Here is a 22,650-nt window from a genome sequence, read left to right as displayed (position 1 = left end):
AAAGAAGAGAGTACCATCTGATACAGTGGAAAAAGCATAGACTTCATAGTGGAGTTAAAAAAAAAAATCTCAGTTCCACTATGAATTTACTGTGCAACATTGGGCAAGGTCTTTAACCCCTGTTTTCTGATCTTGCAAATGTTACACCACTTCTTTGCAGTATTATAAGGATTACAAGAAGTATTCTGGCTGCTAGGAACGTTGATAATTGTTACCTTGTGTGCAGCTCATGTCTAACAGAACTTGAAACAGCTGAGTAAATGTTTTTTTTCAAAGTTAATTTTATTTATCAGAGTATTGCCAGGGAATTTTTAGGTTAATAACTATTTAGTCAGTCTCCCTGGAAGAAACAAGATATTTAATTAGAAAATAAGACTAATATTTTTAGTAAGTGTATATTTTATTATTTGTGCATGTTAGGGACAGTAGTTCTTGTTTGTGAATAACTTTGTGTTATAGAGTGGATTTTAGTAAATCTGGAACCCATATTTATGTCTTAATTGCAGAAAAAGCCAGGTAGACTTCATCAAAAAGTGGGATTTTATGTGGATCTCTAGCTAAGGACTAATGATATTTGACTTGCCCTGATACTATATTTCTGATGAGTAATCCCTTACCTCAAACATAATTGTTTTTCAACTAAAATCTAGAAAATAAAACAGTTCAGAGATAGTTTTAAATTTTCAGAAATTAGTTTGTCACCACAAAATTCATCCTACTTTTTATAAAAATCAAAGCTTTAAAAATGTCTTAGGAAATTAAGGGGTTTTTTCCTTCCATTTCTTTTTTTCTTTTTTTCTGTTTCTTTTTTTAAGTTTTCCCCCCTTTAATTGAAATGTGGAATAAACCTATTTGTAAATTTTACTTATTTTAGGATGGCAGTATAACACATCAGATTTCTAGGCCTAATCCTCCAAATTTTGGTCCAGGCTTTGTCAGTAAGTATGAATCTAATAAGTTATGTGTTCTCTGGGGATTGCTTGTTTGCGCTATATTTGTGTTCTTCTAAACAAACAAACAAAATTGGAGTTAGTGTAGATGTGTTATTTTAAGTCTAAGTGCCCTCATCTTTTATGGAACATCCCTGCCCTATTAGAAATCTGTTTCTGAAGGCATGTGTTTTCATTGCTCTTTTTCTCTGTGCATGAAGAATTCTAGTTAGAGATCGATATTTTAATACAGAAAAACCGTCTTCCCCATTCTCTTCAATACTGTTGTTGCTATTTTTATATATAGATTGGGCACTTTACAATCTGTAGAATTAAACCACTTCTTGTTCTAATGACTGTCTGCCTAAGTGACAAGGACACTAAATGGGAACAACGAAGGGAATAGGCTTAGAAATAAGTTGGGTTAGCAGCATGGTGTGAAGGTCAAGGATGCAGGATGCCACGGAATCCTTTCTAGTTATCTTCAGGGGTCCCAAGGTGGTTCAGGATAGTGTTTAAAGTTCTCCCCAAACTGAACCTTTCTGAAATCTTCAGACTGTTTAGCTAACTTTTTTTTCACCATTATTTTTCATTTTGCTCACCTCTGCTCTCCTGGTTCCAGAAACCAGAAAGGCTTTCCTTGCGGTAGGTCTCATTCTACCAGAAGCAGAACTTCTGAAATCTTGTGAAAAAGCCTGTTCTTGAAAAATGCCCTTCAAATTTAGTAGACTAGATTTCAAGTTCATACATGTACTGGAACTTCTGGGTTTAGGAACAAACCCAAAGTCTGGCCTTTTGAAATTAACCCCTGCATTTAATCATAATTATAATTTGAGTACATATATGCATTAAAAACAAGTATACTGCTATAACCAACTGGCTTTTTCTGGCTTTACTGTGCCCATTGGCTTTGGTTGGATTCTTACTGTATGACAATATTCTGTTATCATTGATGTAATTTTTCAGCTAATGTCCTTCTTGGAATTGTATTTATTCATTTCTTTGTCTTATAGTGAGTCAAAAGGTATATTTTGAATTTTACTACCATAAGATGACTTTTTTTTTTGTTTTTGGGATTTGGCATCAGTGACGTAAAGTGCCCTTAAAGAATAAAGAAGGAATATTGGTACAAAATGAAGAGATATAACTATTTGGGGAGATATTTATGACAGTCATAAAAGTAGAAAAGATTTTACCTGGTTAATAATTATTCCATACCTTTGCTTATTTATAGAAATATAAATTACAAAATTCATAAAAGTTAGCAATGTTTTTAACTTACGTATTTCCTTTATGAAACATAGACTTCATGTTGGTCCCCTCTGAAAGAGTTTAGGTTCCCTTCCGCAAAGTTTAGGGTATTTTTTCACTTTTAAGAAATAAGAAAACCTTATAAGCTTAGGAAAATTAGCATGGGAAATGATACCTAATCCATGCTCTGGTGATAATGTATACCCAACTTTGTTTCTTCAAAACAAAACATTTCTAAAAAATGTCTTTAAAAAAACCAAAATTATTTACATTCTGTAAAGTTGAATTAATAACAATACATATATAACTTAATAGATAGTATGGCATGTGGGTTAGAGAAAAGCATTCCATTAGATAAAAGTCTTCTGTTTTTCAAAGATTGGATTTATAGTATTTCTGAGTATGAAGTTAACGCTGTACTAGGAACATGCATATTTCGCTTTCCTCAAATAAATGTTTTTCTAAAGTCTCCTATTTGATAAAGTTAAATTATGGTCTAATATTTAGTATTATGTTTTAATGACACCTATTACAAGACAAGGTCATGGTAAAACTGCATTTCCTTACAAAATGGATTTGTATAACTTTTACATTGTTGGATCCTTTAGAAAATTAACACAGATGAATTTTTCATTTTTTCCTTAGATGATTCACAGCGTAAGCAGTATGAAGAATGGCTTCAGGAGACCCAACAGCTTCTTCAGATGCAGCAGAAGTATCTTGAAGAACAAATTGGTGCACACAGAAAATCTAAGAAAGCCCTTTCAGCAAAACAACGTACTGCCAAGAAAGCTGGGCGTGAATTTCCAGAAGAGGATGCAGAACAACTCAAGCATGTTACCGAACAGCAAAGCATGGTTCAGAAACAGCTAGAACAGGTAATGTGAAGTATTCTGGTTATTCTTTTTCATATGGGGTGTTTTTATTATTTCTTCTCAATATTTTGGTTTTATTTTATTTTATTTTTTTTTTAAAGATTTTATTTATTTATTTATTTGAGAGAGAGAGAAACAGCATGAGAGGGGATAGGGTCAGAGGGAGAAGCAGGCTCCCCGCCGAGCCGGGAGCTTGATGCGGGACTCGATCCCAGGACTCCAGGATCATGACCTGAGCCGAAGGCAGTCGCTTAACCAACTGAGCCACCCAGGCGCCCCTCAATATTTTGTTTTAAAATACATTGGTATATCTTATGTAAAAGACACATTCCTGAAAAATGAAACCTTTTTTTTTTTTTTTTAAGATTTTATTTATTTATTAGAGAGAGAGAGTGCACGAGCACAAGCGGGGTGGGAGGGAAGGGTAAAGGGAAAGGGAGAAGCAGAATCCCCGCTGAGCAGGGAGCTTGGCGCTGGGCTTAATCCTAGGACCCCGAGATCATGACCTGAGCTGAAGGCAGATGCTTAACCCTCTGAACCACCCAGGTGTCCCAAATGAAACCATTTTGCTATTACCTTCCATTATAAACCAGATGTTTCTCAAAATGCTTATACTGAAATAATAATTATACTTAAAAAGAAGTAAAATTTAAACTTTTATTTAAAGTAAAACATTAGAAGTGTTCAAAATGGGTTAAGAGCCCACTCCTAGTAATTACCCAAGTGAATTAAAAACTTAGGTTCACATACAAACCTGTATACAAATATTTATAGCCACTCTACTCATATAGTCACCAAAAACTGGGAACACTCAGGTATCCTTCAGTGATGAATAGTTAGACAAATTCTGGTATGTCCATACACTGAAATAGTGCACAGCAATTAAAAAAAACAAACTATTGATATAGAATAACCTGGACGGATCTCAAGAGCCTTATGCTGAGTGAAAGAAGCTAATTCTGGAAGGTTATATACAGATTCCACTTATATAACATTCTTGAAATCACAAAATTGTAAGGATGGACAATGTTTAGTGGTTGCCAGGGCTTAGGGATGGGGGAAGGAGGGTTTGGCTATAAGTGGGTGGCATGAGGACACTTTTTGGGGGTGACAGAGCTCTTCTGAATCTTGACTGTGGTGATGGCTACTCTAATCTCTAAATGTCAGTTTTACTTTTTATCAATTTTAATTTTTTAAAGAAAATTGAGAAGTAATCCAAATGTTAATAGTAGAAAAGGAGGAGTTCAGAGTAGATTGACTTAATAAAACTTGGAGTACTGTCAGTGTAGTGAAGACTCTGGTAAACATACTCAAGTATGTTGTCTTATTTAACCTTCTCTACAACTTCTGAAGAAGCTAGTATTGTCACTGTCTTACACAACAAGAGTCTCTTGAGTCCTCACAGAGGTAGGTGACATGTTCGCTCCTAGCTGATTCTCAGTTGGGTTTTTTTTGGTTCAGATGTCTCATTTCCAAGCCATAGCAACCACAATAATGTTCCAACAGTAAGGTGATTGTAATGTAATCCCTATTGTTTAAAACTAGGACAGTTCTGGAATGAGATGGTTCTTCTCTCTAAATTTACTCTATGGGTCCATGTTTGTTGTGAGTGAAATTCTTTTAATGGTAGGTATTTCCTACTAAATAATTTTAGCACTTTTATTGCCTGCTGGTGTCTTTCTATAAATTCCTTATGATGAGGGCCTGGCTTTTGCATACCCATGGATCAAATCCTATTTAGAAGCTAATACTGTACTTGGAAAATGGAACACATCATCTGTTACTGTATAGTTGCCAACAATCCAGTGTAATCCCATTAAGATAAGCAGCTGATAACATGTTTTAAAGTATTTTAAAATGTCATGGGAAAGGCATGGATGACCCCCTTTCTGTATTCCTAATACTTGTACTCCTGCTTCACCAGTCCCATGGTAATCCCTCAGTTCCAGCCAGGCACCTGGTCAGGAAAGAAGAAAATTAGATAGTTCTACAGCCACTGGAGACCCACCAAAACCATATTATGTGCAGAGAACATGCTAGTTGTCTGGGAAACTGAAGAAAATAAGTTGAAAAACCATTAGAGCTGCTGGCCTCAGTGTACTAGTATAATATACATCTCAAATTGGATGGTTACAGAGGACACAGGTAACACCGGGCATCACCTTCTCCCCTTCCTGAGCAAGGTGCATCCTAAGGACATGGGTTGCATCTTTATTGATATTTGTCCGTAGCATCTGGTACATTGTGGTGGCACAAGGGTTTTTGGAATGAATTAATGGACACGAGTCAGTCATTATATTAGGAACTATTTCAAATATTACCTCAGAGTTTTGTATATTTTTTAGAAATTATAATTTGAGTATGTGATCCCTTAAATTCGAAGAGTTTCACCAATCTAGTCTTTTTAACTGGGAGGCGGGGTGGTGTACCTGCTAGTATTTCATCTTGTTTTAATATCTTTTGTGATTTTTGTATACTTAAGAAATGAAAACTTGTGGGGCGCCTGGGTGGCTCAGTTGGTTAAGTGACTGCCTTCGGCTCAGGTCATGATCCTGGAGTCCCGGGATCGAGTCCCGCATCGGGCTCCCTGCTTGGCGGGGAGTCTGCTTCTGCCTCTGACCCTCTTCCCTCTCATGCTCTCTGTCTCTCATTCTCTCTGTCTCAAATAAATAAATAAAAAATCTTAAAAAAAAAAAAAGAAATGAAAACTTGTTTTAAATGGTTCAAATTTGAGTTAAATCTTGGTTATTCTGACCTTGTGTATTAATGTAACTTCTAAGACAGGTCAGTTTGCTGATTCCTGTGTAGCCTTTGTTTATTGTCCTATTTTACTTTTTGATGTGTAGCTTAAATAGTTTATGACTTTCGTGGTAAGGTTTTTAAAGTATTTATTTCAGAAAAATATATTTCGAATTTGTTTTTGGTATATCATATGTAAAGAAGTTTTACAAATGATTTAGGAAGATTCTGTTGTTAAAAAGATCCGCAGTCTTTCGTTAGTGCTTATCGATCCAGTTTTTTTTCTTTTTTTTGCCACTGCCTGAACAAAATACTTTTGCGTCCGCAAGATCTGCCTCATATATAACCCCCACCGTAATCCTCAGCCGGTGATCTAGTTTGATACCTGCGGTATAAATAAGTGAGTAAGCCTGACTTTTTGATTCCAGATCCGTAAGCAGCAGAAGGAGCATGCCGAGTTGATTGAAGATTATCGGATCAAGCAGCAGCAGTGCGCCATGGCCCCGCCTTCCGTGATGCCAGGTGTCCAGCCGCAGCCGCCCCTGGTCCCAGGTGCCACGGCACCTGCCATGAGCCAGCCCAGCTTCCCCTTGGTGCCACAGCAGCTGCAGCACCAGCAGCACACAGCGGTCGTTGCGGGGCAGTCCAGCCCTGCTAGGATGCCGAGTGGACCTGGCTGGCAGCCTTCCAGTGCTCCTGCCCACCTCCCCCTCAATCCTGCTAGGATTCAGCCTCCCGTGGCCCCGTTACCAATAAGAACTTGCACGCCAGCACCAGGGACGGTGTCTAGTGCAAATCCACAGAGTGGACCACCACCACGGGTGGAATTTGATGACAATAACCCCTTCAGTGAAAGTTTCCAGGAACGGGAACGAAAGGAACGTTTACGAGAACAGCAGGAAAGACAACGAATCCAGCTCATGCAAGAGGTAGACCGACAGAGAGCTCTGCAGCAGGGGGTGGGGATGCAGCCGCACGGCTCGCTGCGCTCCCAGATTCCGTTCTACAGTTCTGAGCTGCCTTGTGACTTTCCCCAGCCTCCCAGGCCCCTTCAGCAGTCTCCACAGCACCAACAGCAAATGGGGCAGGGCTCACAGCCGCAGAGTATGCAACAGGGGTCTATTAATTCCCCTCCCGCCCAGACTTTCATGCAAACCAGTGAGCGAAGGCAGATAGGACCTCCCTCCTTCGTTCCTGATTCACCATCGATTCCGGGTGGAAGCCCAAATTTCCATTCTGTCAAGCAGGTACATGGAGGTCTTTCTGGGGCCAGCTTCCAGCAGTCCCCAGTGAGGCCTCCTTTTACACCTGCTTTACCTGCAGCACCTGCAGTCGCTAACAGCAGTCTCCCTTGTGGCCAAGACCCTGCAGCAACCCATGGACAAAGTTATCCAGGATCAGCCCAGTCTCTCATCCAGTTGTATTCCGACATAATCCCAGAAGAAAAAGGGAAAAAGAAAAGAACAAGAAAGAAGAAGAAAGATGAGGATGTGGAATCCACCAGGGCGCCATCCACCCCCCACTCAGATATAACTGCTCCACCGACCCCGAGTATCTCAGAAACTACCTCCACACCTACAGTGAACACGCCTGGCGAGCTCCCTCCGCAAGTCGAACCCGAGTCAGCGGAGCCTGTCTGCCCGTCAGCTCCCAACACGGCAGCCGGCCAGCTATGTACAGAATTGGAAAACAAGCTGCCCCACAGTGATTTATCACAGGGAACTCCAAATCCACAGACTTATGCAAACCCAGAGGCGGAGAAGCTGTCCATGGAGACCCCTGCCCCAGCTGAGGAGGTCAAACTAGAGGCGGCTGAGGCGCAGCAGTGCCCGGGCCAAGATGGGCCTGAGCCCGAGGAACAGACAGGCAGTAAGGCCGAAGAAAGAGTGGTGGCTGGTCCTGTCTCCTCAGGGCAGAGTCCTCCCCAGTCTGCTGGGGCCCCGGCTCCCAAGGGAGATGCGGGCAATGAGCTTCTGAAGCATCTGCTGAAAAATAAGAAATCATCTTCCCTTGTCAGTCAAAAACCTGAAGGCAGCTTTTCTTCAGAAGACGACTGTACAAAGGATAACAAACTAGTTGAGAGGCAGAACCCAGTCGAAGGATTGGTAAGTGTGCTCCCTGAAAACTACAACTTCCTTGTCTCCCCTTCGTTTTCAATTACAGTTAAGCCGATTAGTGCCAACCACGATACTAATTTCAACAAGATTTTGCAACTTTTTACTCTAAAGGACAAATTCTAATTTTGCTGTTTCTACCTCTGAGGAGCCCATGTTTTGACTCATACCCATAACCCATATTAAGTCATAATTTGTTTACTTTTTCTTCAAAAATCAAAGACATGTACTAATGCATTTAATATGTAACACGTGCCTGTCAGCTGATTATTACCACATTGAGCTGATCTAACTAAGGCAAAAAGTGAATGTCTGTGTATCTTTATTGCAAATCAGTATGCAGTTTCCATTAACCTCTTCGAAGTACAGAAGACAGCTCCTGCACTCGCTAATACCCGGGGGGACTCGCCTCTCGGGTAACCCGTGTTGGGAATCCATTGTGTTGCAGTGTATTAATACTTGATTTTATACAAATGGAATCTTATACTATTTTATCTTTATGGTTTTCCTTGTGTCAATATTCTCCCTTTTTAAGATACAAAACATTGAGTTTGCTTTTTTGTTTTTTCATTTTTTTTTTGTTTGAAGAGGTTCTTTGAAAATATACCTTTACAAGATTCCATCCCCTGCATTTCAGTGAACTTCCCTGAGCTATTCCCAGACTGGGGTTTCCAGGTTGTAAGGTTGGTCTGCTTGAATGCTCGTGCTTCCTTACTGGCGTATTCCTAAAGCTTTCCCTGTAGTGCTTCTCAGTTGGGATTGTACAGTTTTCATTTCTTAATTGAATGGGGTGAAGTGGTATATTTCGCTCAGATTTTCAATTTTAAGGTTGCTAATGAAGCCGTTCTTTTAGCAAAAGTGTTGTCTTACTCTTTGTTTTCTCTTAGTTGTGTGTTTGACCATTTTGGAGAGATTGAGTGCTGGAGTGATAGAGTCCGGTAACTTGTAAACTCCAGTGGTAATATTTCTTCAGTCATATTTGTCGCCACCAAATATGCCCAGTCTCTAACCACTTTCTCCACTGCATTCTGTCCCCCTAGGAATACTGAGCTACTTGCAATCCCCTTGCAGGTCTTTCTGATCTCACCACATGCTGCTGTTTCTGCCTGTTGCTGTCCTTTCTTTTTCACATCTGGCCAACGTCTTCTTTTCTTTTAAAACTCAGTTCTAGAATCATCTTCCCCACACCTTTCTCAGCTCAACCATTCTCAGATGTGTCGATGCCCATGTGCTCACATAGCAGTTTTTATAATACCACTCAAATAGCTTCTTGAAGGGCATAGGCTGCATCTTGAGCACCTTTGTGTTCTCAGTACTTACTACACTATTAGCACATAATAAGTACTCAGTGTATGGAATTGAAGTTAAGTCTTAATACTGATGATTATGTTATATAGAGAGGATGTTAGGATAGAAAAAGGAATGAGATCACTTGTATATGTATAAATGTTTGGACTGTGTCACGTATTCTCATATCCATTTAGGAGGGTGGCAAGGGGTCGGGTACCTTATTACTAGGGGTAGTGATGCCTTACCGTATTCCAGGTAGGTATCCTATGCTGAGCATTTACCCGAGGTACTAGTTAGTCATTTGGCAGGAACGGTTATTATCCCCGGTTTACAAATGACGAAATCCCGTTTACTTTCTAGTCACACGACAGGCAAAATTATTGTGGCAATAGTTGGATACACCAAGTTTTCCTCCATACTGAGTCTGTTTCTTTACATGTAAGTTGGGGTTAGGAGAAGAGCACCTTCCTAGTTGCTGTGCAGTGAGTGGTAGAGCCTTTTTGGAAAGTTTATGAGGTTCCTACTCTGCCTGCATTAAGTTCATGTGTCATCACTTACCAGGAGGATGATCTGGGCAGGTTCGGTCCTTTCTGTATCTTGATTTCCTCATCTGTACACAGGAGTAATACTATTCCCTGTTATGTAGGGTTGCTGCAAGGATTAACAGAGTTAAAACACATTCTGCTGATAAAGTCTGGAAAAGGTGCATATCTTTGACCTGCTCATTACGTATTGAGGAATCTGACATAAGGAATATAAAATTCTAAAATACGCAAAGATGTAACCACATGAATAGCTAATGTCCTGTCTGCTAGTAGAGGGAAAAAAATGAGAGAGAGAATTTAAGAGAAAGAAAGTCTAGTACAGTAGTTATTAATTAAATTATTATTTCTATAAAGCTATATCTGAATGAGTTGTTTTTCCATTTTTTTTGCAGCCACTACAATTTATGCTGTATAAGGATGTTTAATGTCATGGGAAATAATGTCAAGCCACTAAAATAAAAGAATACAAAGTGTCTCCATTGTGTTTTAACACAGTGTATGTAGGCATAGGTAAAAGACTGAACACAGATACATTAAAATGTTAACTTTTTATCTCAGGCAGACATTTGGATGATTTTTAACCTTCGTGCTCTCCTATAATGAGAAGTATTCTTTGAAATGTAGTAATACGTGCTTTTTAGGGTAATTGTGAGGATTAGAGATAACGTCTGCAATGCACTTAAAGTGCTTGACCCAAATGTACTTAATAAGCAACTACATTATTAATCTCATAAGCCAATAAGAAATTCTTAGGTCTTTGCTACTCAGAAGTGCAGCCCTTGGGGATCAGTAGCATTGAGCTTACCTGGGAACTTTTTAAGAAATGCAGAATCTTATTCTCCAGCACAGACTTACCAATCAGAATGTGTTTTTTAATAAGAGCCAATGGAGAGGCGCACAGTTCTAGGCTTGTGGTTCCCAAAACTTTAATGTATCAGTATCACCTAAAGGGCTTATTGAAACACAGGGCACTGAGCCTCACTCCTAGAGTTTCTGATTCAGTAAGTCTGGAGTGGGACCAGGGAATGTGCATCTCTAACCATCCCCAGGTGGTACTCCTTTTGCTGCTCTGGGGACTGCTTTTTGAGAACCATTGATCTCATCCTGGGATGGGTAGTCTGAGCCTGCTTAGACCTTTTACCCTTTCTTTTTTGAGCTTAGGATGGTTTTTACATTTTCAAATGGTTGAAAAAAAAATCTAAGGAAGAATAATATTTCACAACATGTGAGCATTATATGAAATTCAAGTTCAGTGTCCATGAATTTAAAAAGTTTTATTGGACCACGGCCACACTTGTTCATTAATGAATGCTCTATAGTTACTTTGGTGGTAGCAGGGCAGAGTGTTGAGTAGTTATGATAGGTACTGTATGGACTGCAGAGCCTGAAATATTACTGTTTGCCTTTTTACAGAAAAATGTTGCCATGCATGCTCCAAGCCAGTTAGAATAAAACTGGAAACTATAATCTTCAAACCTTCAAAGATTCAGTGCAGAACACATCAAAATAAGTCTAGCAACTGTAGTTACCTATCTAACAAAGTGTAACTGTAAAGTTTAGAAATACTAGCCCCTAAAAAAAATTCCCATATTTTTAGATATTGATAGCAGTACCTTTAAGAACCTCTTCAGGGTTCTTAGCCATTAAGTAAAGAGAAAGGTTTAAAAGAAAAGGGGGGGTGGTTATTTGCTAGCATATATGTAGGCCCGTTCATTGACTTTAAGTATAGAGCAGTTATTACTCAATCACATTTGTGATCATGAGCTAATTTCGATGACCAGTGTTGTTTGTTTTTAGTGATCTAACTGTTCCTCTCAGCGAAGGTGCATAGGCTATGGAACTTACCTGTTGTTCTACAGACCTCGTATTTCAACTGTTCCTAAGGGGAACCCAAAATAACTCCCCAAGACCGCAGTGCAGGGGCTGTCACGGCCACCTGGCTAAGAGCACGCCTTCCTCCACAGCTTCCAGAGAGCAGGACCGAGGAGCTCTGGTCTACACTGGCACCCCTGTGGTCCCGCCTGAGGAATAATGCTTGCTCTGAGAGGGAAAGTAGCCACACTTAAGAATTCTGCTCTTTCCTCGAGCTTTGCAGCTTACCAATTTCTGTGCTTGAGAATAATGCTTGGAAAGGGGATGATATTTCAGAAAACAGACCATTTGAGGCCACTGCCTTTCCTCAACTCTTAGTACCCCTGTTAGGAATGTGGGTCCTAGAACGGAACTGGATTAGCATGAACTGCAAAATCCAGCATGTGAATAGTTCACTTATCTCTTAACCTTTCCAATTACATTAGCAAACTTTGGGGGCTCAAATGCAAGGTGGTTTTGGATGTGGCAACAACCAATTGCCAAAAACAGATGGAGGAAGTGAAACCAAGAAACCTCGAAGCAAACGGACTCAGAGGACAGGGGAGAAGGCTGCACCTCGCTCCAAGAAAAGGAAGAAGGATGAAGAGGAGAAACAGGCTATGTACTCCACCACCGACACCTTTACCCACCTAAAGCAGGTGAGTCGCTTAGAGCAGCTCCTTTAAAAAGTCAAGTGAGGCATCAAATGCTTTTTCAACCCTATTAAAACTGAAATTTTCTCTATATTACCATATTTCCTAATTAAAGTAGTTACAAGGATAAATGATGTCTCAACAAGGAGTCTAGTAGACTTCCTAATTGCAAGCAAAACTGCACCATATCCTATTGGCACCCGAAAATGGCAGTAAGATAGATGGATTGGTAGGTGATGGTCAAGATTTACTTGTGTTCAGAAGGAGCAGCCTCAGCACCAAGAAAAACCTGTCTGTGTTACTTGTGACTCTGGATGCAAGGAAATGCAGCTGCCGGTCTCCCTGCAGTAAACTCTATTCTTACACCTTTGTGGTTGTTACAGAAGGTGGGAGACAGCCACTAAGAGTGCCACTGGGGGTACCTGGCCTCCCTTCACGCCCCGATTCTTGCTGAGCAAAGATAAGGAACGTGTTTTTCTTGTTAGATGCCTGGCAGCATCCCTTTAAGACAGATAAGAATAAAGCTCATTTTTAAATATATCCTAGAGATTCTGTGGTCTCTCTCACTTACTTACTCCAGCATTTTGATACTCGAAATTTTTAAGTCTTGTTTTTCTCAAGCCTTATTGGACTAAGTTGCCTTGGGTCTTAGAAAAGTTGCGAAACGCTCTGTTTTGTTGACCGTGTACATTACTCTTCAATGTGTTTTTTAATAGCAGCTCTCTCTGCTCCCTCTAATGGAACCAATCATTGGAGTGAACTTTGCGCACTTTCTTCCTTATGGCAGTGGCCAATTTAATAGTGGGAGCCGACTTCTAGGAACTTTTGGCAGTGCTACCCTTGAAGGGGTTTCGGATTACTATTCTCAGTTGATCTACAAGGTATGTTTCTTCACCAAGGTCTTACCTTGCTTCCTCTTTGGATACCATATCAGAATTGGTAGAGCTTGTCTTGTTTTTCATCTAATCTTCCAAGTTTCATTTAAACTTTATTAGTTCAGCTAAAAGGTGACAATTTCACTGGATGAAGAGTTTCTAACATAAATATTTGTAATGTTTTATAGGTAAGACTACAAATAGTGAAGAACATCCATTATGTATTTCCATGGTAGAGAAAATACCTGTTTTCCTATAACTTATTAACTCTTAAAATGAATCCAAATACATAGTAAATAGAATTTAAAAAGTAGTTAGCAATTTTCCTTGAAAAATGAAATGAAAAAAATTGAAAAGTGTATTTTGTCTCATGATTTAACTAGACATTAATTATAACTAGACATTAATTCTTTTTTTTTTTTTTAAGATTTTATTTATTTATTTGAGAGAGAGAGACTGAGAGAGAGAGAGCACATGAGAGGGGGGAGGGCCGGGAGGGTCAGAGGGAGAAGCAGACTCCCTGCCGAGCAGGGAGCCCGATGCGGGACTCGATCCTGGGACTCCCGGATCATGACCTGAGCCGAAGGCAGTCGCTTAACCAACTGAGCCACCCAGGCGCCCAGACATTAATTCTTAAACTAAAATATCAAACTAACTCAAATTTATCTTTTGGTATTATTATTTTAGCAACGTTTTATAATAGCCTTATTAGACATTCTTTACTTCACATCTGACTTATGTAAAATGCTCTTTTTGCAAAAATATTTGAGAGTATCATCGGTTTTCTGGAGGGCTTCTCTTCTTACTTTAGTATTAAAGTCATTCTCTTGTGATGCTCCATTTATTATCACTATCGGCTTTTCTCTTCAGTTAGAACCTGTCCTAACTCTTGTAAATGCCTTCTCTTCTGATGCAACCTGTTCTCCAACACAACTTCATTACTTTCATGAAATCCCAGATCTTTGCAAGATTTGTAATTTCACCTTGCACTTGATTCTCATGGTATTATTGGTAGATTCCAACAATCCCTGAGAGACTGATCACTTAATCAACAAAGGACAAACTGATGACATGCTAAGCAGAGAGAAATGTTTGGAGGGGACTCCCATTTGTTAATGATTTAGCCATTTCCGTGTTATTGCTAAGACTTTTGCTTCTTATAGAGGTTTTGGACAATCCAGATTCTAATATTGAGGATATGAGTTGTAATTATAGGATTAGGACCACAAATTCTTAAGTTGTTTGTTTGTTTTTTAATAGAACTGGGGCATATTTTAATGAGAATTGAATAATGGAATTTTTGAGAACTTTTACAATTTATTAAAGCTGTCTTTCACTGGCTATAACAATGAAATTTGAAAAGAGATGTACAGAATAGAATAATGTAACTTTGCTTCTTAATTTCAAGTACTCAAACTGGGCAGAGTAAGCAAATGGCTAATTTGTCCATATGAGCATGAGTATTTCTCCCACCAAAAAACCTCCTGGCCTTGTACATTTATTTATCTTCTTGGTGTGCATTTAGGAATGAAGATGCATCTTGATGACATGTCTATAGCCTTGCTTCCGTGTGCTAAAAATTCACAGAACTAAGTTTTAGCAAGGTCATGGCATATTTGCTCTGTAGCATATAATTTAAAATTTTTTGGTCTCCTGCAGCAGAATAATTTAAGTAATCCTCCAACACCCCCTGCCTCTCTTCCTCCTACACCACCTCCTATGGCTTGTCAGAAGATGGCAAATGGTTTTGCGACAACTGAAGAACTTGCTGGAAGAGCTGGCGTATTAATGAGCCATGAAGGTATGATGCTACACCTCCGAGTTGTACACCTTTGCAGAGTGTGCCTTTGTCAGCTGTGTCTGGTGAAAAGGCAATCGTGTGAGGTTCTCCCCATGTATCCGTTTTGACTAAATCTATTTTTGGTTCTGTGTTTTCGCTTTTCCAGTTACCAAAAGTCTAGGACCCAAACCGTTTCAGCTGCCATTTCGACCCCAGGATGACTTGTTAGCCAGAGCTATTGCTCAAGGCCCAAAGACCGTTGATGTTCCAGCTTCCCTGCCAACACCACCTCATAATAATCAGGAAGAATTAAGGTAGAGGTCCTTTTTTCCTTTTTTCTCACGTATTTTTTAGTTATTTCATTTTTTAAAAAAATACATATATTTAGCAGAATGTAGGGATAGCATGTAAAAACATTGAAGGGGTAAAAATTTGGTGAATAGTTTTCTTTAGGACTTAGTTTATAAAACATTCTTACTATTAAATGTAATTAGTTTGTACATTTTTAAATTCTTAGATGGTATAGGAAGTTCAGCAAATAACCAAATAGACATTAAGGCAACGGGAGTCTCTATGCAAAATACTTCACAGATCACTGTCACTTAGTGATGTTCCCAGATGTCTAAAATAAAAGAGCGGCAGTCACCGATACCAGAGAATGCTTTTAGGGAAGAGAATTTAAGGACTATCCCGCCCAGAGTTTTGTACTTCTTTGTATCAGCTTTTTAGACCCAAGATTCTGACTGGGGAGAAACCATCGTCCTTAGTAGATAACCACAACCCACCTAGTTAGATCTGGGAAAGGCTCTTATGTACTTCATCAGGTGATTCCTTTTTTGGATAATCTGGTAACTACCCTCTATTTGATGAGACATCATTTAGATTAAGTCCCTTACTTTACTAATGAGAAGACTGTGGAACAAAAAGGAGAAGTTTCTCATCCAGATTTAGAATCCAGGTCTCCTTGCTCTCTCCTGCATCTTATTGCTAGAAGTTGCTAGATTTGTGAATCGGGAGCAGTTGTGGGAGGCAGCCTCCTAGGTGTGCATGTGTGGTGCCCTGGGGCAGGACACCACTGGATGTCACAGGGACTGCGTCTGGAAGCCACTCTCGGGTCTCATCGTAATGCTGCTGCTCAGCTTCTCTCCACGTAACAGGGTCTCCTTTGTGGGGGGAGAGTGGGAGGCCCCAGGTTTGGGGGCATCCCATAGCATTCGCTTGAGCCCACACTTGCCCTCTGATCTCAGTCACCCTAGTTAACCTCTAACTTCTTGGGCTAGACCATTCTCTTCTTCTTTTCACCGTACTTGATCAGTTAGGAAAAATAAAGGCCCATGAGGCTCTAGTGACCGAGTTTTCCCTGCGTTTCCACTATGAGCAAAAGCACAGCGGGCTCTGCGGCTGTGCCCGTGGGGTGTGCGAGAAGGCTCTTTCCTTTTCCGGCTGCAGACTATTCCTCGTCTCAGGGATCTGGAACTTGGCAGAGGTGTAAGTCTTCATCCTTTCTCCACTGTGTTGTAATCTGAACGTCTTCTTTCTTTGGCAGGTCTTTAAACTTTGATGTTGAAGTTCCGTCAGGAGGAAACCTACTGTTTAAATTGCTTAACAGTTGAATGTGTTTCTTAGGGTCTGAGAGATTTCTTGTTTGGCCCCGAACCTATTCTTTATCTTCTTACATCGTTGCCATTGTCCAAGGGAACCTCGTAGTCATACTCGTAGACAGGGCTGGGTTGTGCAGGAAGCCCCAGTGATGGGTTTGCCCATGTTGACATGTTATCTTTGTTCTTCTCTCAGGATACAGGATCACGGTGGTGATCGGGACAGTCCTGACAGTTTTGTCCCCTCATCCTCTCCGGAGAGTGTGGTTGGGATGGAAGTGAGCAGATATCCAGATTTGTCCTTGGTCAAAGAGGAGCCTCCAGAGCCTGTGCCATCCCCCATCATTCCGATTCTTCCTAGCAGTGCTGGGAAAGGTAGGGAAAGTACTCAGCCGAATTATTTTTCTTTACAGTATGCCAGTTTACTAACGTTCATAATTTGATTTTGAAAAGCCATTAGTACTCAATCCATCTTTCCTTCCTCCCTTCCTTCTCTCCCTCCTTCTTCCCTTTTTTCTCCCCCCCCCTTAAGGTTTGGAATCTAGAAGGAATGACATCAAAACTGAGCCAGGCACTTTTTTTTTCACACCGCCTTTTGGTTCGTCCCCAAATGGTCCCAGATCGGGTCTTATATCTGTGGCAATTACTCTGCATCCTACAGCTGCTGAGGTAAAGATGAAATAGCTTTTTTAACATTATAAACTGTGTCCCCATTCTTAAGGAGTGTCAGGTGGCTTAGAGCAGGGTCATGGCGGACAGAAGCTCTCAGAGCTGGGATGAGCAGTCATTCGGATGTCTGGGTTGCTTCTGAGCACTCTGAATAAAGCATCACATGGATCTCAGCTGAAGCCGGGGCAAAATGAAGTTAGTGTTGTCGTGTTTTTATTAAAGGGTGTGTCCTTTAGAGAGAAACCTCTCGATAATTACACATAGAAAATGAAGCCATGGAAAAGAACTTTTTACAGAAATAGTGTCAATGTTCATGTAGCAGTTGCTCATATCAAACACTAATAAATTGCTGAGAATTTTTTTCTGTCTGATTCTGTGAGGATATTGGAAACCATACTGATGGTCCAGTGATAGGACATTTTGGCTGTCAGTATAACTCAGCCCTGGTGTGACAGCATTCTCGTGGGCTGTTGCAGACCTCTGCCCAGAGCTGGACAGAGTCCACTTGAAGGAAGTTTCTGCCTAGCTGTGAAACCTGATGCGGTGTAGCTCCCTCCTTACGGCGGTGTCCTGTAGCTAGAATACTATAACGCTCGCGCACATACTCAGTGTTAATAGGGGTCCCTGCGTGAGGATTTCTGTTTAGGAAAGCTTGATGGGGATACTGGTCCATTAAAATGATTTTTTTTTTCCTGAGACTCTTAAGTCTGAATGAAAGTGGTTGGATTTGCTTGCACGGTCTGTGTCCTGCAGAGAGCAGGTACCTGAAGTTCGCCTCTGTGGCTCACTCCTGCCTTCGGGGGTGACACAGTGTTCACACTCTCGTTTTAGAACATTAGCAGTGTGGTGGCTGCATTTTCCGACCTTCTTCACGTCCGAATTCCTAACAGCTATGAGGTTAGTAATGCTCCGGATGTTCCGTCCGTGGGTTTGGTCAGTAGCCGCAGAGTGAACCCAGGCTTGGAGTGTCGACAGCATGTATTTCTCCGCGGGCCGCCGCCAGGACCTGCAAACCCTCCCCGACTAGCCTGCTCTTACCGGCTGAAGCAGCCCAATGTGCCGTTCCCTCCAGCAAGCAATGGTGAGCTGGTTTACGTGTGCCACGCTCAGGTTCACTTTCCATTCACAGGTTAAGCTGATGCTCTGTAAAATCCCACTTCAGTTTTGAACGAGTAACAGCGTGTTGGTATGTAGTCGTGGGTAACCGAACCTTCTGTGGTGGGATCTGATGTCCCCAGGAAGTCGTGGAACGCCGGCTCTCTGTGCAGGCTGCTGACCCCCCGCAGCGTTGGCTTCTGCGTCCCCCCGAGGGCCTGCCGCCCCCACTGCCTCTCTGGCCGGTGCACATGAGGCCGGCCAGTGGCTGCACTTGTGTTCTCTCTTCCTTCTGTGCCCTGCGCCCCCTCTTCCCTCTCGTTGGGCCTGTGCACTGTCTCCATGGGCCCTGCTCTTCCCAGGGACGAGGCCTCCTCACCCCACTCTCTCGGAGTCTTGTTTTGGTCCTTGCCCTGCTCTCAGGACCTGGCAGCTCCTCGCTTCTCATCCGTGAACTCAGGGAGAGCTGCCTGTGCTGGGTTTTTGAGCTCGGCCTCCAGCTGCTTCTGCCTTACTCATGTTTCCCTGTTCTCCCTTCTGCCTCCAAGCCCCGCATGGATGATGAGCTCCAAATGTGACCACGTTTTCATCTTGGGCCCGGGACTCTCTTAGCCCTTTACCACTTTGCAAATCACACTCATTTAAGACTCTTGTACATGTAGCTCTTCATCTTTCATAAAACATTTTTTATCGTCTTAACCCTCAAACAAAAGTAGTACCCCCCACCCCACTCGCTTTGCACTTTTGGGGGACTATTAATGTCATGGTGAATTGGTTTTCTCTTGTGCTCCTCGTGTACGAGCATTGTTTCCCCAGCTGCTTGAGAATAGCTGTGTCCCTCCATTTATACTCCAGGGCCATGCATGTAACAGATGCCCTGTAACCACTTTTATGCTGAGAAGATAAGATTTTTATGAATAACGAATAGTATCAGGAAAGTTAAATGACCCATGTCCTAAGTTGATTTAGGGCAGTTTTACACCTTGTACTACACTGTGTTATTGGTTAATTTGAATCACTAACAAAGTCTTCTGCACTTAGGTCTCTCTGGATGTCGGGACTCTGGGCGTGGCGGCGCAGAAGGCGTGGCACTCAGACCACAGTGGTGCTGTCACTGCAGGGTGGTTATTCTCGGGAGCGGCGTCAGGAAGTCTCTCCGAGACCTGGCCTCTATGAACAAGGTGCCTGCTGTTCCTCCGCTGGGGTGTCCGGCACAGGGCTTGCTCCTTGTCGAGAAGAGCCCCTCTGTGGTGGCCCTGTGGCCCCTGGGAGGTTCCACCAAGTAGCCTCAGCATGTATTTCACGTGTTTAGCTGCAAACCAAACAGTGACAGCAGACTGGTAAACTGGATAATATGAGACCCACATATGTCTAAATAGAGTGAAATACGGATAATAAAGTTTATTTTTGTACATTTATTTTTTCTTTGGCTAAATTACATGCTAAATATTGGCAGGGAGTTACTTTTTTACTTTTACAATAGAGAACTACTTTCACTTTTAACATAGCATAAAAACCAACAATGGATGGATCTTGTTTTTATGAAATTTTGACTTGAGATCCCCACACGTTTCTCTCTGCCTTTCAGGATTCCCGAGAAAGCTCCAATAGAGTGGAGAAGGACATTGTCTTTTGTAGTAATAATTGCTTCGTTCTTTATGCATCAACTACACAAGCAAAAAATGCAGAAAGCAAGGTAAGATTAGGATAGTCTCAGTGAACAGTGTATAATGAGTGGTTTCCGTGATTTGGGGTTACATTGATTGGATAGAACAGGTTCCTAGCATTCTGTGTGCAGGAAATCCCGGCACATGTTACGCGGGCAGAGGAAGGGCAGCCCGTCTTGCTATTCCAGATAAATTCAGCTTATCTGATGAGAAGGGGGGTAGACTTGAATTATATCTTAGAAGTTCAGAATTGAATAAAACACTAATACTAATAACATCTTTAGTTTTACTTAATTATAAATATCTTATTTTAATTACAACGGTAAGACTTACAACTTTTATTGATCTTACCTGATGGGAAAACCTGCTCACAAACACATTGTAAGTCTACTCCTGTATTTTGGGGGAGAAAGCATTTTGCTTGTCATGGTGGAAATGGTCTACTGTACCTGATTCTGTGTGATTTAAGTGTATCTAAATGTGTGGTTGATATGGGTAGACATTTTTGACTGTTTGTGTTGAAGGAAGCCTTCCCATGCTGTGATGCCACTAGTCATTCCTCCCTGCATATCGTTGCTCTGCTGTCTGTTCTGGGAGAATGTTCTGGAGACTTATTTTTGTAATAGGCAGTAGTCTCCAGTATAATGAAATCAAGCTATATGCCAAATAGGTTTAGACTTTAAATTAAAATATGTTGGGGCGCCTGGCTGGCTCCGTCAGTTAAGCATCTGCCTTCTGCTCAGGTCATGATCTCAGGGTCCCGGGATCGAGCCCCGCGTCAGGCTGCCTGCTCAGCCGCGGGTCTGCTGCTCCCTCTGCCCCTCCCCCCTGCTCATGCTCTCTCAAAATAAATAAATCTTTTAAAAAATTAATATGTCAGCTTCTATAAGAGGAGGAATTGCTTTTTTACCAGATAATTTTTAAATTTGGTGTGCAGTTCCTGCGTGCTCCTGGATTTATGTGAGGTGTATCTTCTCAGATACCCCGTGGAGGGGGCTGTGTGAAAACGGGGAACCTGTGGGTACCCAGAGAGAAAGTCCCGGGGCTTGTCTCTGAGCTCACCTCTTCCAGCAGCTGGGTCAGAGCTGGGCAGCGCCAGGGAAGAGTCACGTGTGATATATGTTGATAGGGGACCACTGCCCCTTCTTTCTTCACATTTATGCCAATTAATTCAGCCTAAGATGAACAGACATGAATTTCGGAGAGTGGGGATAAGCTCAGAGAAGATTATGTTCTGAAGTTTTATTTGGTCCAACAAAAAGCACCGTTCCATTGTACAAATTAAACTAGCTCCTCTCTTCAGCGTTGATTTTTCTGGCTTTATTATGTTTAGAGAGGAGTGTCCAAGAAGGTTTAGGAGCAGAGCATTCTCCAGAGGTGCAGCCTTGTCGAGAAGGCCTGGGGCGGGACTCCCCGACCCGGCTCTGCTCTCGTCAGCCCGTGGGTATTTGTCAGCACCTTCAGTGTTCGGTGTCCGCCTCTGCTCAGCCCGGAGACCCTGGGGGCACAGGCCCCGTGACACCTGCTGCTTGGCTTCCTGCTCTGGGATGACCTGCTCTCCTTACTCCTGTTCCCTTTCATTGTGCAGGAATCTGCCCCGCCATTGCCACAGTCGCCTGTGAAAGAGACGCCTTCCAAAGCGTTCCATCAGTACAGTAACAACATCTCCACTCTGGACGTGCACTGTCTCCCGCAGCTCCAGGAAGAAGCTTCGGCCCCGGCATCACCCCCCATCACTTTCCCTCCGGCGTTTGAAGCAGCCAAAGTAGAGGCAAAGCCAGACGAGCTCAAGGTAACGGTCAAGTTAAAGCCTCGGCTCCGGACTGTCCACGGCGGGTTTGAAGACTGTAGGCCAATCAATAAAAAGTGGAGAGGGATGAAGTGGAAGAAGTGGAGCATTCACATCGTAATCCCCAAGGGGAGCTTCAGACCCCCTTGTGAGGACGAAATAGATGAGTTTCTGAAGAAACTGGGCACGTCCCTTAAACCGGACCCTGTGCCCAAAGACTACCGGAAGTGTTGCTTTTGTCACGAGGAGGGAGATGGGTTGACAGACGGGCCAGCAAGGCTGCTCAACCTTGACTTAGACCTGTGGGTCCACTTGAATTGTGCGCTGTGGTCCACGGAGGTCTATGAGACCCAGGCTGGGGCCCTCATAAACGTGGAGCTGGCGCTGAGGCGGGGCCTGCAGATGAAATGTGTCTTCTGCCATAAGATGGGCGCCACCAGCGGATGTCACCGATTTCGGTGCACCAACATTTATCACTTTACTTGCGCCATTAAAGCACAATGCATGTTTTTTAAGGATAAAACTATGCTTTGTCCCATGCACAAACCAAAGGGAATTCATGAGCAGGAGTTAAGTTACTTCGCAGTCTTCAGACGGGTCTACGTTCAACGTGATGAGGTGCGACAGATCGCTAGCATCGTGCAGCGTGGGGAACGTGACCACACCTTCCGCGTCGGAAGCCTCATCTTCCACACGATCGGCCAGCTGCTGCCGCAGCAGATGCAGGCATTCCACTCGGCTCACGCCCTCTTCCCTGTGGGCTACGAGGCCAGCCGCTTGTATTGGAGCACCCGCTACGCCAACAGGCGCTGCCGCTATCTCTGCTCCATCGAGGAGAAGGACGGGCGCCCGGTGTTCGCCGTCCGAATTGTGGAGCAGGGCCACGAAGATCTTGTCCTGAGTGATTCCTCCCCCAAAGGTGAGAGCCAC

General features: G+C 42.3%; 1 protein-coding gene across 1 annotated transcript in view; it reads left to right on the top strand.

Moving 5' to 3' along the window:
- Positions 1-22,650, top strand: part of KMT2C (lysine methyltransferase 2C) — a 271,489-nt gene that overhangs the window by 237,242 nt on the left and 11,597 nt on the right. The window contains exons 42-53 of the mRNA XM_035029848.1: positions 875-938; positions 2,826-3,058; positions 6,223-7,899; positions 12,041-12,253; positions 14,782-14,923; positions 15,069-15,216; positions 16,697-16,875; positions 17,033-17,169; positions 18,001-18,250; positions 19,306-19,445; positions 19,853-19,960; positions 21,520-22,639. Of these exons, the coding sequence (XP_034885739.1) occupies positions 875-938; positions 2,826-3,058; positions 6,223-7,899; positions 12,041-12,253; positions 14,782-14,923; positions 15,069-15,216; positions 16,697-16,875; positions 17,033-17,169; positions 18,001-18,250; positions 19,306-19,445; positions 19,853-19,960; positions 21,520-22,639 (4,411 nt within the window). The remainder of the gene's footprint in view (positions 1-874; positions 939-2,825; positions 3,059-6,222; positions 7,900-12,040; positions 12,254-14,781; positions 14,924-15,068; positions 15,217-16,696; positions 16,876-17,032; positions 17,170-18,000; positions 18,251-19,305; positions 19,446-19,852; positions 19,961-21,519; positions 22,640-22,650) is intronic.

The sequence above is a fragment of the Mirounga leonina genome, unplaced genomic scaffold (assembly GCF_011800145.1).
Source record: "Mirounga leonina isolate KUSES-001 unplaced genomic scaffold, KU_Mleo_1.0 Mir_321, whole genome shotgun sequence".
NCBI classification, from domain to species: domain Eukaryota; kingdom Metazoa; phylum Chordata; class Mammalia; order Carnivora; family Phocidae; genus Mirounga; species Mirounga leonina.
This window is presented reverse-complemented; position numbering and strand designations above follow the sequence as displayed.